At 50.1% G+C, this 16,878-nt stretch overlaps 1 protein-coding gene across 1 annotated transcript in view; it reads left to right on the forward strand.

The window, feature by feature from the left end:
* LOC131259126 (uncharacterized protein DDB_G0283357-like) overlaps nucleotides 1–14,254 on the forward strand; it is a 35,305-nt gene extending 21,051 nt beyond the window's left edge. The window contains exons 4-7 of the mRNA XM_058260551.1: nucleotides 4,571–5,641; nucleotides 12,076–12,333; nucleotides 12,473–12,550; nucleotides 13,070–14,254. Of these exons, the coding sequence (XP_058116534.1) occupies nucleotides 4,571–5,641; nucleotides 12,076–12,333; nucleotides 12,473–12,550; nucleotides 13,070–14,254 (2,592 nt within the window). The remainder of the gene's footprint in view (nucleotides 1–4,570; nucleotides 5,642–12,075; nucleotides 12,334–12,472; nucleotides 12,551–13,069) is intronic.
* Nucleotides 14,255–16,878: the final 2,624 nt, after the last annotated feature.

Consider the following 16,878-nt stretch of genomic DNA (forward strand, 5'->3'; position numbering starts at 1 on the left):
GCTCCATTGCTCCACCGCAGCATCAAAGCTTCTTACAGCCGAAGGAGCTGCGAGAACTGGCTTGGATTCTCAACCCCAATCCACGAAGTACATTTCCTTTTTCTCACTCTCTCTCTCTCTCTGCCCTTCTCTCTCTCTCGTTCTCTCCGAGACTTCTTGCGCGAGATGGTCCGCCGTTTCTCAAGACCCGCTTACGCACCGGACCGGTTAAGAACCGTTAGCTTTTACGTTTAACCTACTTTCGCGTGTTCTGTTTTGTTCTCTTCATTCTTCATTCTTTTCCGTCTTGCCCCCTCCGCCTGCCGAAGCCGGTTACACTAACGGTGTGCCTCGCTGCCCTTCCCTTCTTCCACCGGCCAAGCAAGAGCCTTGACTTTGGAGCGCGCGCGCCAAGTGTACACGGCGTCGTCGCCGTCCTACTGCTTGGCCTTCGCCGTTTCGTTAGATCTAGAGACGCGCGTGCCTTCTTGGGCTAACGGCGTTCTCGACGTTCGGCCTTTTTTATTTTGCGCCGGCGTGTTGGTGAGGTGCGAGAGCCGTGCCTACTAAGAATCGGATCGAATCGAATCGGGATGACGGGTTGTCGGGAAGATTTCTTTCGCGATCTCCCCTTCCCACCCACCCCATGCGTCACCAGCTGATCGCGTGTGGTTGGCGATGGGAAACTTCGTCTTCATTACGAATACGATCGCTTCCTTTTCGGTGACCCACATCGGCACGGGAGGAACGGTACACGAATGGTTCATGTTTTGTTTTATTTATCGGTTTGTTCTTGTTTTCGTGTGGTTTTCTTTTTTTCTCTCACACGCCTACTGGGGAGGCAAGACTTGTAGAGCATAAGACTGACAGCATAAGAAACAGTGTAGATGGTATTTAAAATTAAATTGATTTCTTTTGCGATCTTGGAAAATAAAAAATTCTGCCAAACGAGAAGTGTGCAAGAAATGGCTTAATTTCAGAATTTATACTATTTCTTTTTGCAAAAATCACTACATTGCAATCAATACATTGCATTTCATAGTCTTCAGCTCTAGAAGAGTTAAAAGGGGAGTTGAACCAAAAGAAAGCAAGCAGCATTAAAGTAGTATGAAATACATTTTTATTTTTGCAATCTTAGAAACTATTCCTTGTGAGCATAAAGGAAAAGTACCAAGAGAAATTTGATGTCTCAAGCTCACATCAAGCCAAGTATTGAACAAGATCTCTTACCCAAGCAATTCGCAAGTGCAGTCATCATCACCTGTTTCACCGTTCGCACTGACATGCCATTTATCATACGCCTGTCGATACACATCGGACGGTAAACCTCCGGGAAAAATGGCGGTCGTTCCACCGGCGGCTGGCCGGGTTGTCGGGTTGGGTTTCTTTGTTCATTGACACTTTCTCCTGGCTGGCGACTGGAGTCAGATCGGCATCGGTCGCTGGCGTGCTAAGCCAAGTCCGGGGCCCTGCGCTATCGATTGATTAGAAAGTGTTAAAGACGCGAGTTTCACTTTCAGGCCACCGTCAGTCCGCAAACGGGACGGCAAGGTGGCATTCGTTGCTCAAACTTTGGCGATCTGACCGTTTACTGGTTTACACGCAAGCACGTCAGGTCCAGAAGTTCGGGAATGGAAGATGGCGTCGCAGTGTCACCACCGTAGAGTGGTATGCTGAAACTTTCCAAAACTGGCCGACAGCTTTAGCTTCTTTCATATTGTTTAGTGGCCTGCTTCATACTTTCATGGGACGGAATTTGTTCGGTACGGCCAGATCGAGGGGAGAGTGTGTGTGGGAAACAAAAAGTTATAAAGCAACAGTTGGAGTCAGAAGTTAATCGCATTTTGTGTTTCATTTCCTTCCGCTTCTCGCGCCCTAGAGAGAAAGGCACTAAGGAAAATCGGCACTTTCGACCGCTGGAGACTCGAACGATTCGAAGAAAATATAGATTTAAATCTTCGGCCCGCGGGCGAGCGGTTTTCCCGCAGCATTGTTTCTATTTTTTTTTTTTTCTCCGAATGTTGCTTTCTGGGCCACTCCGAAAACCGTCTGCCATCTGCTTAACGGTGCGTTCTGATTTCGAAACTGCCTATCTCCGGTGGCCTATGCGGTCCGGTGCCCAGCCCCAACTCGTAACGGAGCAAATAGCAGCGCGATGGGCAGAGGAAGCAGGAAAAGCAAGTGGAAAAGACTCTGCCCAAAAGCTTTGGGTGCCACTTTCACTCGCCCCGAAAGATGCTGCCGGGGGTGCGTTTTTCGGCGGTGATTGTCTGATTGGCCGTCGTTAGGATGAGGTGAGTAATCACCGCACGGAGGAGCGCACCGCAAGATTAGGGCACCTCGGTGCGATTCTACGGTGCGTGGCAGAAGCATCTGGCGGTCGGCGGCGGCGGTTACATTTGGCGCGCCCCGTTGACCACCGATGTTCGCGTTGGATGTTCACCCTAGCGCGGCCTGATGCATTTTCATGAGACCCCGGCCGCTCCGTTTCGATTGGAGGATTTTTCGGGTGCCACCCGATCACCTTCGCCCGCTTCATTATCAGCCGGCGCACATCGGCGCTGTTCTGCTTCAGAAGGAATGCGATTTCGAGGCGGATGGGGTCACGACCCTCCCCGCTCGCGATGTGCCAAGAAGATGTGCGGGTGTGCCGCGGCGCGAGAGTGTGTCGATTTACGTGATGATTTGGGTGATAAAATGATGCCACCATCCGAACGGGCAAGAAGAAGCTGACAAGTAGGCTTCCATTTGATTTTACCGAAACGTTGGGCAATGCAGTGTGTGCGCTTCGGTTGTTGTTGTTTTGCTCTCGTGCTCGGATATCAGCGATGCTTCAAGGCGGGGGCGAATGTTGTTCACGCTTGTTAACCATAGCACAGGTCGGTCTGCGACGTCCAAAAGTGTGTCGGACTTTCATCATTTCATAGCACCACCGATTGACGGTCCGTTGTTTTCCGGAGCAACAACGGACGGTTCTTAGGAGTCAAGGATCCTCCGTTTGTGAAACGCGATCGAAATAAATCTCCTACGGTGTATTTGATTTAGTACCACGTAGGAAGACAAGCTGCGCCACTCTTCGTTGAACAAAAGGACGATTGATTTACCTCCGGAAGCCTTAGAAGTAGGCCAGCGCCTCATTTGTAGTCCAATAATGTAAGATTATAAATAGTATTCACTCCAAACAAAGGCCTCGGAAGGAAGCGCCCCACACACACAAAACACCCTCGATGTAGACCAGAGCAAGCAGGCAACAGAGATCCGAAACCCATCTTCATCGGTCATAGTTTTCACCCCGGGAAGAAGGGGATCGCGACCCCACTCAGGAAGATGAATGATGATGGATCGCCGCGTAGTGAGGCTCGGCGCGAAAGGGCAGCCCGAAAAAATGACTGCTGGGCCCCCCTTAATCGACCCATTTCCCGGCGGAGATCTAATGCCACCCGAGCTGGAGGCGAGGCGAGTGGTTCGGCAGAAGGGAACGATCGTTCACGGAGAGTTCTCAGCACTATTCTTCCCGGACGGGTTTGACCCAATTTCTGTGGGATCGGAGTTGGGATTTGGAATTACGGGGTCTATGAAGGTGAGCTTTCGTCGCTGCCTCTCCGTTGCAGAGTTGGGGAGAAGCCTAAAGCTCAAGAAGACACCGAGAGCTGCGGCGATAAAAGCGGTGGATCTTCGAGGTTTAGTTTTCAATTGTCTTTCTTTCCCAACGAGCGACGAGAACGATGAGCTTCAAGTTGTGAGGTGAGCGAGGAAGAGAAATGGAAATAGGAAGTGACGGAAGAAGAAGGGCATGTTCCTAGTTTTTCTCGTTCGGTGGGAGGGTCCCATAGAACGGCCCGGGGCAGAGGCAAAGTAGGACACGGTTGTTGGTACTCCGGCCAATGAGATGTATCGCAAACAAGCGAACCAGCAGCGCATCATTATCCCATCAGCCAACATAACCTCAAACCGGAAAGGCACTGTGCACCGGCACCAGTGGTTACGGCGCGAGTTCTGCTGGTTGGCTGTGCCCGGACCATCCGGTAGAACGATGCGGGAGGTGCAGCAAGCGGGTAATGAGGCTTGCGCATCCCCACCTCCACGACTTCCCCAGGCATCCCGGAGAGCTGCCTGCGCGCGCTGGCTGGCGCAGGCAAGAACCGGGAGAAATTCTTGTAGCCTCGTTTCGGTTTGCGGTTTCGTTACTTGCCGCGCTCGGCTCGCTTGCTTGGTTGCGTCCGTTGCTTTCGCCACGGTGTCGGAACAACTCGGGAACTGGGTCACTGGTGGTAATCTTCTGCACCGCATACACCGTTGGCTTCGGCCGTGTGCCGTTGGTTGACCGACTGCGCACGTCCGTTTCGGGCCCCGCACTGTCGGACGCTTCGCAGCGCAAGAATGGGAACGGGGTCTCTTTGGGCGAGTGGGAATAGTTCCACGAAGTCGTCGGAGGCCCATTTCGGGCCAGTATTTGGAGGAAAGGTCAAGCAGTGGTCGTGGTGGGAGAATCGGTGTCAGAATGGGCTCCGGGGGAAGGGGAGCGGTGGTGTTCTCGTTTAGCGCTAGCTACTTAACTGATCTTTCAATTTCTTGCTTTATTTGACTGCAGGCGATCAAGATGTCGGAGGAACCGAAGAGGCGCGAGTGGCCCTTCTTCAACCTGATGGACGTGTACTTCAGCGACCAGGTGAACGATCCGACGCTGCGCCTGTTCTCGTCCACCAAGCGCTTCGACTCGGACACGCTGGACGACGCGCAGTTCGACGATGAGATCATGAACTCGACGGCGGCCGCCGCCATCGCAGCCGCCGCAGCCGCCTCGGCAGCCGCAGCCAACGCCGCTAGTCAACACAAGATCAAGAACGAGCTGATCGCCACGCACGGCCACAGCGGGGGCAGCATGCTGGACATCTCCGACATCATCGGCGACGAGCACGGCGAGTCGAAGTTCGACCAGTTCAAGCGGGAGATCGTCCTCAGCCAGATCCAGGAGATCACGCGTGCCGGCAGCGGCGGGGGCGGAGGCGGCGGTGGCGGTGGAGGCCGCAAGGAGAAGAACAACAACAACCACCACAACAACAACAACAATAACAACAATAACAACAACAATCACAGTAGCAACAACAACAATAGCAACAACAGTGCCAACAGTGGCGGCAACAACGGCGGCAACAACACCGGCAGCAGCAATGGCAGCAACGCCAGCAATGGCACCGGTGGCCACAACGCGTCCCTCGAGAGCAAGCACAAGCTGATGGAGTCGCTGAACCTGAGCCCGGGCGGCAGCCACCTGACGACGACGACGAGCGGTGTCAGCTCGCTCAGCACGACCAGCACCAGCAGCAACAGTTCCGGCCGGGACGAAGCCAGCAGCCTCAACAGCAGTCCGACGAGCCACATGAGTGGCGGCGGGCCGGTGAACGGACCGTGCGGGCCGGAGATGGGCCGCAAGATGTCGAACGGGCCGGCGGCCGACTTCAGCGCCCTGCTGGCGGCGGCCAACAGCCACACGAACGGTACGCTGCATAGTAACAGCAGCGCCCTAAGTAGCACGGACCGCGACACGGACTACGACGACTTTGCCGAGCGGGGAAGCCTCTACGACGGTGGCAACAGCCATCTGAAGAGCTTGAACCAGAAGTTACTCCATCAGATGAACGAGCATCACAATATCGATCAGGTAAGGAATGGGAGTTGGGGAAAATTTGGAGGAGTCGTAGTAGAAACTCTAGCGACAGTTTCAGAATTCCTACAAAATACTTTAGCTGATGAAGTTCTAATGGTTAGTATATTGGAGGAACCTGATTCATTATTCCGAAAAGAAGACGATAGGCAAAATGACAAAGGTCTATCCCTACTTCAAATCGTCGATGTGTTAGAGACTTTGGAACCTCAAATACTCTTTTTCGAGGTATTAGATCCCCAACACCTGGTAGTCCTAACGCTGGTCAGCAAACCGATCAAGTCCAAAACTGGCTTCACAGGTCCCATTTCAGAGGCTATGCCACTAATCAACTAATCAACAACAGCTGATTGTACTCCAATGGCTCGCGTCTAATGGGTAGGATTATTTGGCAAACGACTTTCCAAAAACTTCACATCCACGACACGCTGAAGGACGCTCGGCATCGAGCGGGTTTACGGTGGTACCGGTGAAGGATCCTAACGACCCAACATGGTCGACAACACAATACGAGACGTATACGTTCGCACCCCGATCACCGGCGTAGAACACCGTCGATCGGGGTTGGTTCTTGCGTCACCGCGCCGAGAGCTTCCCTCTCCCGGTGATCCTTGACAATGTTAAAAATGTTCGCGGAATACGCCACCCTAGATAGATCTTACCTTCGAACTCGGGCCTCCTCCGGTGGTGTGGGTACGTGTGTTTGATTGCCCGTCGATTTTAGATGAGTTGACGATTGTCCGAAAATTGTCTTCAACCACCATTTTCGCTCACGTAACCTTGTCCCGTTTGAGCGGTCGGTTCACACATTCTTGGATTGTCATCATCTCGGCGGCGATGATTCGGCTGTCTTTTGGGGTTTCTCCCTCACAGCGATCCGTGTCGTGTAGATCACGCGATCATACATTACCCAATCGCGCATGTAGAAGGGGGTTTGTTTTTATTCAATTCGGGTGCTCTAGACCGTTTTTGACAACATTTCAATCATTTATTCCATTCGAATAGTTGGCCACTCCGGGGGCTTATTTCCTAAAATGCTGAAGTTAAGTAACGGTGAGCAATAGTTGATCCCTGCAGCACCGTATTCGCGGCGTTTTCCATCTAACGCCCAACCAGACACTTCCGGGGAAGCCGGAATGGAAAGTGAATTAGAAACAGTTGCACGTCCTCCAGGGTGCAACGACCTGTTTGGTTTGCCTATCCTTTGCGTTGCGATGCCCTGGAATGGCAGGCAGGAACAATGTGTGGCCAACGCTTTTGGGGAGCCGTTTCTCGGTCTGCGTCGTGCATTGCGCAACGACCTCTCAAGGGGAGAGGCGTCAACCTGCCGAACGGAATAAATTCGAAAGGTGGTCGGATTTGATCAATCTCGCTTGGGTGGAGTCATCGATGGATGGGGGTAACGATGTACGTTAAGATCGCTTGGTTTTTCGAAAAGAAAAAACATATCACCGAAAGGTGTTTTCTATTTCGTCACCGAAAAAGTGAATCTCTTCCTAGACTACGCCCGACAGGATTCGGGAAGAAAGTTAAAAAGAAATCATCGCGGGCACACACACACACACCCAGTGCGAAACGCTGGAAAACGGTGCTCATTTGCATAACAACACACAGGCAACCGTCGGTTCGTCGCCTATCGCCTCCGATGACTTACGGCGTCCGAAGTCGACTGGGGGCTGCGGGGAAAAGGTTTATTAATAGCTTCAGCAGAGAGGCGGATGGGAGAAAAATAAATATTTTCGCGCTTCGACCACCACTTCCGAACCAACCGAACCTCTCCTTCCCCTAGCCCCCACCATGGGTTCGATTCTGAACCACAGCGTTCGCTTTCACCCTGACGTACGTGACATACTTCTCAAGTGGAGTTCGTCCAACTCCAACTGAGGGGAGGGAGAGAGGGAGGGGGACTCCGAGATCGTCAAACAGTTTCCGCCGAACCTTCCGCCGATAGAGCGCCGCTTCTTCTGCAGCAGTCTGAATGGGTCGGCCGTTTTATGATGCAGGTGACAAACGGTGCGGCTTTCATGATGCATTGCTCACCCTAAGGCCCAGAAGGGGTGGGATTTGCGTTAAGGGTCGCGCTGCGGGAAGGGTGTTTGTCGCGGCTGACCACAAGCTCATGAAATGGTAAATTTCCGCGCCATCTTTTTTTGTTGTTGTTGTTGTCTATTTTAAATTCGGGTTTCACTTTCGTTCGCACGTTTTCGTAAAGAATAGCGATGTGATCTTTCCGACGGGAGCGAAACATAACAAAAATTCATCTACCCCTAAAAAGGTGACTGAGAGGAAAGCTAACAATGGGCCACGGTTTGTTGGCGCTTACGCGATATCCTAGGGGTCGGTTCAAAGTCCACCGCCCGTTGTTTGCTGATAAAGAAGCGCAGAAGAATGCACGAAGAATGGGCATTAGGAAAGGGTTGTCCCCGCGGGGTTTCGCCTTAATGTTGACGAAAATGAGTGAGACTACGGTGGCGTTATGCAACGCGTACGACCGCACGTCCTTCTGGTTCGGGCCATAACTACACCACCCCTTTTTTTCTCTAAACCGGGTGTACTACAAATATCTATTGTCACCCGTTACTCATACTCCTACTACAACCATACTGCATCTACTACTACCTGCCACAAATGGTGTCGTTGTCCCGCATTCGAATACGTGCACGTTCGGTGTCCACACATCAGTGAGACTCCATCGAGCACTGTTGCAAGGGAGCTGGCACGGTGTGAGCCTGTGAAGATCCGTTTCCATCCCGTGCATGTGAGTGTGCCACTTGCTGGTAGCATTTTTTTTTTCGTTTTGGAGCTTAGCGATCAGCAAACGATCTTTATTTTGATCTTACACTTTTGTGTCGCTCATAACCGGTAAGACGAGGCTGCTCCGATGGGGGAAGGGAGGGGTTTATGAGGCGGCGTATTTTTCGGCAACTTTCACTTTTTTGCTCTTCTTCTATACCCCATACACACACATATGTATGTTGAAGGGGGTGGCTGGGGCGGGGATGATCGGGACGGTTTGGAACCACAAGTGTTCCGAGAGGCGAAACCGGGAAAGGTTTGAGGCAACCACTGTTGATTTATTTAGTTTGGGATGTTTTTTTTTCCTACTCCTCGTGGTTCATTTTCGAACCCACTCGGCATTCAGATTGCTATGCTTGATCACATGCCTGTTGATCGTATGCTGCCTATTGTTTACATAATTAGAAGTCTGCCAGGTCCGCCAGATGGTGCCACACAATGTCGGTGGAGGCGCTTTGGAATTAGATTCCGGTCAAACTCCTCGGCTGCAAATGCGATGGAAAACATTGATTAAACATTTCGACCCGCAGTTTCTCCTAACGTAAGCGCAAAATATTAGCTTTGTCGATGGTTCATCAAAGATCTTATGCAGCTACAATTGAACGCGGTAGGATATTGTTTGGCGTTTGCGGGGATTTTGGAAGTTAGCAAAGCTCCATTCTTTGCCTTCTGGTGGCCGGTGGAGGAAATGAGGGGAAGGGTCTCGATTAGCGAGAGGCCATTGAACCCCGAACGGACGGCGAAGGAAAACAACCGAAATCCAAAATGGTGTCGGTGCCACTGTTGTGACTCGTGCGCGTGCGAGCTGAGATTTGGTTACGACATCTTCTCGATTTCGTTTGGCAGCTTAAGCTAAGGCGAGTCACAGAGAGAGGGAGGGGGAAAGAATAAGAAAGAGAGAAAAGGGAAGCGAATGCTTGAGGAAAACCCAAAATCCACAACAAAACAACGGATTGCAGATGGATGTTTTTGTTTTCATTTTTGGGAGGTTGTTTGTTTTTTTTTTTGGTCGGTTTCGTTCGTCGGAAAGAAGTGATCCATGCAGCGCCATTTTATCTACGCTTGAATGTGTATGAGCGGGCTGGGGGAGATTTGATTTCGTTTGTTGTGACGCCGGGGCGCCTCCACCAAAAAGTTCCGTAACGCACGCCCGACCAAAAGGTTTTTCCGTCTCGAGCCAAGCTCACTTTTCCGTCACGGAGTCGACGAACTTGGGTTTTTGCCGAATTGTGTCTAAGAAACAATTACCAAAAAATAAAAATAAACGCTACGCACCAAAATCACGCAGTGTTAACAGTATCGCCTCCTCGCGTACCCTTCGTGAACCTTCACCCCCGAAATCAGCACCTGATCTAGTCGCGAGACGAAGACGTGCTCACATTTTGGGGTGAGAAGACCTTCGGAAGGTAAAGAAGTTACCGCGCGAGGCGATTGCGAAAACTCGCGTGTCGCGGTCGAGTATTTTTGGCTATGTGTTGGTGAATGTGTGTGTGAGTGCACGTCTGATTTCGGCCACTTTTGGCCTGTCTTGGGCTGCGATCGGGTCGTTGAAAACGGCCGAGCCATAACATGTTGATACTGCGCAGTTGGGAGTTGAGACGCTCCAAAGTTGATAATCAATCATCAAGTCTTTAATGTTCTCATTTTCGATTGATAGAAATGATAATTCTTGACGACTAACATCAAGATTTGGAAAATCTTTCGTAAAAATTAGCTCTAAGAAATGATCAAGGGCACTTATCAAGTGCCCTAAAAATCCCTCCAGCAAATAGAAAAGGAAACCATCGCACGATTAGCGAGGTTGATAGTGTTTGCTTTCATTTGTTTGTCACGTTTATTCCTTTTCCGGTTCTATTGCTCGCGGGTTGCCGCCCTCGGTTGACAACTTTCACTTTCGACCTGGAAAGGCAAAAAATGGGCAAAGCGATTCCGTCACGGAAACTAAACAACGCATTTCGGTTCGGGAGCGGTAAGCGGTGAAAGAAGTGGAAATTTTGGCTTCAACACAAAACAACACACAAACGGATGTACGGGTTCGTCGTCTGTGCTTGCTTGATTTGTTTCGTTGGCCGCCTTTCGGCCGCAGTTCAATCGGGCGGGTTGGCGCACGCCCTTTTCTAACTCGTCGCGAAGGTCCCCGGTGTGTTGATTGTTCTTCACTTGTTGCGACACACACCTGTGTTGTCCTCTTACCTACCTACCCCGCGTGGAAGTCGCATCACACACACCCCGGCTCAAAAACCCGGGGCCAATCGTTCCGATCGATCCCTATCGAACTCTTACTAAAAAGTACTACAAACGATCCGGTTGTTAGTAGTAATAGTAGTAGTAGTGGTTTTGTTAGTGTTAATGGTAGTAGAAGTCACTGATGGCCCCACAACGTATCACGCAATACGAGGTGCGGGTTGATTGCGAAAGGATTTGTTTTTTCTTTCATTTTTCCCCCATTTCGGTTGGACTTCCCAAACCGTCTCACATTCTCCCCTTTCCCCTCCCCGCGAGGAGGGCCAAACTTCATTGCCAACGTGCTCTCGTTAATGGCTGTTAATCGCATTCTGGTTGGTGCGATGCCAGTCAAAAAGCCAGCCAAAGATGAAGAAGTCGCACCCGTCTTCTGTGTGGCGTTTTTTTTTCCTTTTTCTCGTCTCGTTCATCTTTCTCTCCCTTGCCGCTTTAAATGTCTGCGCATAATGATCTTACGAGCATCCATCCATCCATCCATCCTCGATCGGGGGGGTAAGGAAAAGCCCCAAAGCACACTCATGCACTCGTATTGGGCAACAAAAATAAATTAAGATTTTTTGGACTTTTGCCTTCTTTCGGGAGTGCGAGCTTTGACTCGCCGACGGAAGACGTAGCGGTTGGTCGTTTTCGTCTCACCATCTGAACCAACCACCTCTCGCGCACCTCGTTGCATTTCGTTTTCTTTGATTCTGGTTTTTTGTTGGTCGATTTTGTAAATATTTCGCCCTCCCTTTGGGGTCGCTGGAGCGGATTTTCGGTTCGGTAACCGGTTCGTGGCAACCGTTTCAGTTTGCCGCGTAGTGCCATTTCGGCGACTCCATTCAGAAACCACTTATAGTATCGACAAGCCGACGATCGTTGCCGATCTGCGCAGTGGGCTATACTATTTTTCGCCTTTCGAAGTGGCCGTCCTTCCCCCCTCTCGGTCCCACGAACACGAGTGAGAGTTAATTTTGGAAGAACGAGTTTTGAGTTCTTTTTGGCTCCGGTTGGTGGCCCCCTTTTGTGTAGGTCTCGTGCTGGAATCCGCAGACAAATGGTTGCGGGTTTATTTTTGGGGCCCACCGGAGGACCGATACCGTTGATATTTCCTCTTGCGCAAGGAATGGTTTTGGAGAAGCAGATTATTTTTATTCCGAGCGAACGAACATAAGGGGGGGTAAGTTAGTGCCGATAAGTGTGTGTAGTTGCTGTTTAAAACAAGATCAAAAATCAGTTGAACACGAAAATTTCCTTTTGGTGTAGTAAAGATTTAAATTTACAGCTTTATTTTATATTTTCGATACGTGACTTTATTCTTCATGCTTTAGGTTCCTTCCTGCGAAGCGACCTCATTCTTCATGCTGGCCTTTTGCTAACTTTTATTTTATCTCTCTCCCTTCTCCCTCCAGTACCTCCTATCCTGGCGTGGGTTCCACGGCAACATGTGCAAAGGGTTCCACAGCCTGCAGCGCGATGGCCAGATGGTGGACGTGACGATCGCGGCCGGCGGCAAGATCTTCAAGGCGCACAAGCTCGTCCTCTCGGTGTGCAGCCCGTACTTCCAGAAGATCTTCCTCGAGCACCCGTCGCAGCATCCGATCCTGTTCATGACCGACGTCAACAGCCACCACATGGCCGGCCTGCTCGACTTCATGTACAGCGGACAGGTAGGCGGAGGGCGCTCCAACCCGGATTCCCCGGACCTAGAAACCGACAAGTGTCTCACTAACGAATGTCCTTGTGGTGTGTTTTTTCTTTCCTCCTCTTCGTTTTCTTTCCCTCACACTCAACCTCGCCCCACTGTAGGTCAACGTGAAGTACGAGGACTTGCCCAACTTCCTGAAGGTGGCGGAGGCGCTGCAAGTCAAGGGACTGCACGGCGAGGTAGGTTCGTTGCCCGCGCGCACGCGGTGCCGTTGAAGCCGTTCGTTTTATGGAGCACATTGGTATTCTTTTTTCGGGGCTCGCAACTTTCTCTTTCGTTCCTCTTTTTTTTGTTGTTGTTGTGGTGGAGAGGGTTTGGTTTTCCTCGTTTTTTTTCTCCGGAGATACAACGAGGGGGTTTTGTGGACGCGATGGGAATGAAAATGAGAGTGATTATATTGGAACCATACGCGTTGGATTGAGTGTATGTGTGTGTGCCTGAACGTGCAGATTAGAGCATATGCTCCGATGCACCGTGTCTTTGCAAAGTTCGTCTTTACGATCAGGGGTTTTATGGTTATGCTAATTTTCTCACAACTTCCTCCGCGATCATGTTTTTTTGAGAAGCGATCAGGTTTGTTGTTTTTGTGTTGGGTCCTCATGCGGTTCGGTGGGTATTGAAGCCCACCCTTCTTGTGCTCGATATAATTTTCTTTTTCTGTTTGCCTATTTACTCCACCCTTCTCGACGATCGCTTAGAGTACGAACGATTCGGAGGAACGTGATTACCAGCAGCAACAACATCAGCACGCGCTGAGGCTGCAAGAGCAGCAGCGATTGTATCACCAACAGCAGCAACAGCAGCAGCAACAACAGCAGCAGCAGCAACAGCAACTCCATCAACAGCAGCAGCAACAGCAGCAGCAACAGCAGCAACATCAGAAGCTTGCCCAGCAACGCCAGCAACTGTTGCAGGTGGCGCAGCAGCAGGCGCACGCCCAAGCCCAGCAGCAGCATCAGCAGCAGCAACAGCAGCAGCAACAGCAGCAGCAGCAACAGCAGCAGCAGGCCGCCGCGGCAGCCGCCGCCCAGCAGCAAGCCGCCGCCGTTGCAGCCGCCGTCGCCCATCAGCAGCAGCAGTTCCAGCACCACCGGAACAACTTCAAGGAGCTGATGAAGGCGAAGCACGCCGCGGCCGCCGTCGTGCTCAACGAGGACTACCTAAACAACAACAACTCAGCCGCCGCCAACAACAACAATGGAAACCTCAGCAGCAACGGAAACGCGAACGGGCCACTCTCGCCCTACGCCAGCAAGAAGATGCTCGATTCGCAAAAGTACCAGAAGTACTACTCGAAGCGCAAGCTCGTCCAGCAGTACGAGCAGGAGATGCGGGCCGAAAAGCGCAAGCTGGGCATCGAGGACGTGATACAGGCGGCCGCCGCCGCTAACGCCCTCAACCTGCGGCTCAACAATGGCGGCAGCCCGATCGGATCGCCGTCAGCAGCGGCGGCAGCGGCCGCAGCAGCAGCTGCCACAGCCGCCCTCAATCCCCCCGGCACTCCCACCAATGGCGGAACCAGCACCGACGACGAGCAGCAACATCATCAACAGCATCAGCAACAGCAACAGCAACAACAGCCCGTGTTGCTGCAAAACATCAAATCCGAACCGCACTACGACGACGAGGACGAGGGCATGGAGGTGGACCAGGACAATAACAACACGCTCAGCGCTGCCAACGCCAACAACAACAACAACAACAACAACAACAACGAGGACGACTACTACGGCCAGCACGATCAGGGCGTCATCACGACGGGCAACGGTAAAACGATCAAACATTCCATTCTCGAGCCAAATATAGTATTAAAGCAGAGCGACGAATGCCTCACGACCAGCAATCAAACGGGTAGCCTGAACCTGTGCAAGAACGTCAGCTAATCGCGTGCGTCGCTCGGCCGCCCGAGTACAAGATGGCGGCCGTTTTTCGACCGGCCAGAAGCGGAAGCCTCCGAGGAGGATCTAGCATTGTACGGGGAATGTTTGTTTCGTTAATTTTTTTTTTGTTTTTACTCTCGGGTTTTGTTTTGTTATGTTGTATCATTATAGTTTTTGTTTTTCATCACGGAACTGGTACAGGCGGAACGGGCGTGACTGTGTGCGAGTGTAGATATAGAGCATCCTTATGATACTAGCCAGTAAGCTAACTTATTTATTTGTGTGTTTGTGATTCTGTGCGAGGAAGTGTGTGGTGCCGGGTGTGGGATGCGAGAGAGAGAAGGGGCAGGGTCGGCAGGACAAGCAGAGCCTGAGCAGGATAACGTTAAAGTGATTGACATATACCTACCTTACCGGAAGTTGGGTTCGAATCGACCCATTTCTTCCGCCGGCTACAAGCGGGAAGCTGTAGAACCTTTAGTTAAGTAACCTTAGTGTGCGTATGAGTAGGAGATAAACTTTCAATACGTTGTTTATATCGTTTTTTTCGTTTTTCAACCACATGACTAACTCGTTTGTTGATTTAATGAATAAGCACTGTTCGTCGCGGCATCGTTTAGACCGTGCAGCACCGTAGCGAAAGGACTGGTTGTATAGTATTTAGTTAGTATGCGTTTTGTATCGTATTTTTTTTTTATTAAAATAACACCTTTTTTTACACTACGTAATTTGTTTCCCCCCCCCCCTCACCTTACAACCGGCTCTCACTTCCAGTTTGTTCGATTCGGTTTCACTTTTCATTTCTATTTAGAGCTTTTTTGTTTTGTTTTTGGGAACACCGGTAAACCTATGGCCCGTTCACTTTCGTACTGCATTCTAATTCAGGGGTTTATTTATTTACCTTATTTACATATACGTTTCACGCATCCATCCGTTTTGTGCTAGCCTTTATCGCTATCGTTGTTGATTAGTTTCTTAGTGTGCGCCCATTTCGCGCTCGAAGTAGATAACAGGGATGCACCCGAAGTGTTGATAAGAAAAACTTTACTAGTACGGTAAGTACTCACAGGTCGCCAATAGGGAAACTCAATCGGCTTCGGAGAAAGTCGATGTCTAGCAGAAGGAACAGGTGGTTGAAGACGAAAAGAAAAGGTTTGCAGAAAGTTGGTAGGAAATGTTCGCGGAGACATAAGTAAAATTATTATAATAACACGCACATACACGCGCGTACATACAGTAGTTGCGGTGTAGTTTAAAGTAAACAAATCGTGAGCTCAGGTGTTTCTAATCTAGTTGTTTGCTGTTGTTACTTAAAAGAGGTAAGCTGGAAACAAGGCAAATGAAGACGTAGGCCGGAGGAAATCATTCAAACGTCGTTCGTCTTCGAAAACATAAAATAAAACCGATGCACCGCGAAGGAGTGTGAGCCTCCAGGATGGCCGAATATAAATGTTTTGTGTAGAGGGAACCGAATCTTACGGACAGTGGAACAATAATTAAGTATGGAATGAAGAGAGAGTGTGTGTGTGTGAAAGGGAGGAAATAGCCAGCAGAAATTAGAACAATTAGAACAAGCGACAGCAAGTGGAGAGTCATCGGAAAATGCATGGCAAAGGGCATCCGATTGGGCGATTCTGTGCAATTGTGCAATCGTGTAGATGTAGTGAGGAACAACGCCTGACCCACATAAAATGTGGTCCGCGTCGTTGGGTTTCTCTTGCCGCAACAGGAAAGGGAAAGGAAACACAGAATTTAAAACAAAATGTTGCAAAACCAATACTCCATATTGCGCCCCACGAGGAGGAGGAGAAAGTTAGGCGGTGCACGTGCAATCGATGTCCTTTTGCCGAAACTCCCCTCACCGATCGCTTCAGTTGATCGTAATTTATCGTTTAATCCATCATTATCCACTAGTATCCGGGTGTTAGTATTTATTCGTTTTTTTTTTCTTTCTCGCGTTTGTTCTCCGTCTCATTTATCGTGTACTCTATCCGTTTTCTTTCGCATGTAAAGTAATAACCTTTGCAAAAAAGCATACACGATGCAGTTGTAATGGATTTGGAGTATTTTCCGGCAAACCACTACCACATTTCCATCCAACACCCCCGCCATTGGGTTGGTCTCGCATATCCATCGCGTTCGTTGCCAACGTTCGCTTGTGGCCAACAGGGCGGTTTGGGACGAAAAAGGGAGAAGCATGTAAAGTTTGTGTTTAGTTAGTTTATTAGATTGTAACGTACCGAGTTGGATCAGCGCGAGACATCCACGCGTGTCACTCATACTCACATTCAACAGGAAGTATCAGGAGTGTCCTTTCCTCAACTAATGTTTCTAACAAGATGGTAACTGCAAAATGAAAAAAAAACTGAATAATAATCCGTGCAGAAGAAGGAAACATTCTGGAGAATGTTATATGTGGCTACAATCTTACTCGACCTATTCTAACCTACGAAAGCTCGTACTACATTACCTGATTTGTTGTGAGAACCATACTACGTGTATTGCCTAAGGGCTGGAAAAGCAGAAATAGGAAAGCAAACGGAGAACAGCTTCATGTTCGTTTGAGTAACGGCCGCGCTACTATTGGAAAACTATTGTGTGTTATGTATCAAAAGAGAAAAAAATTC

This window comes from Anopheles coustani, chromosome 3 (genome assembly GCF_943734705.1).
Source record: "Anopheles coustani chromosome 3, idAnoCousDA_361_x.2, whole genome shotgun sequence".
In the NCBI taxonomy this organism is placed as follows: Eukaryota; Metazoa; Arthropoda; class Insecta; order Diptera; family Culicidae; genus Anopheles; species Anopheles coustani.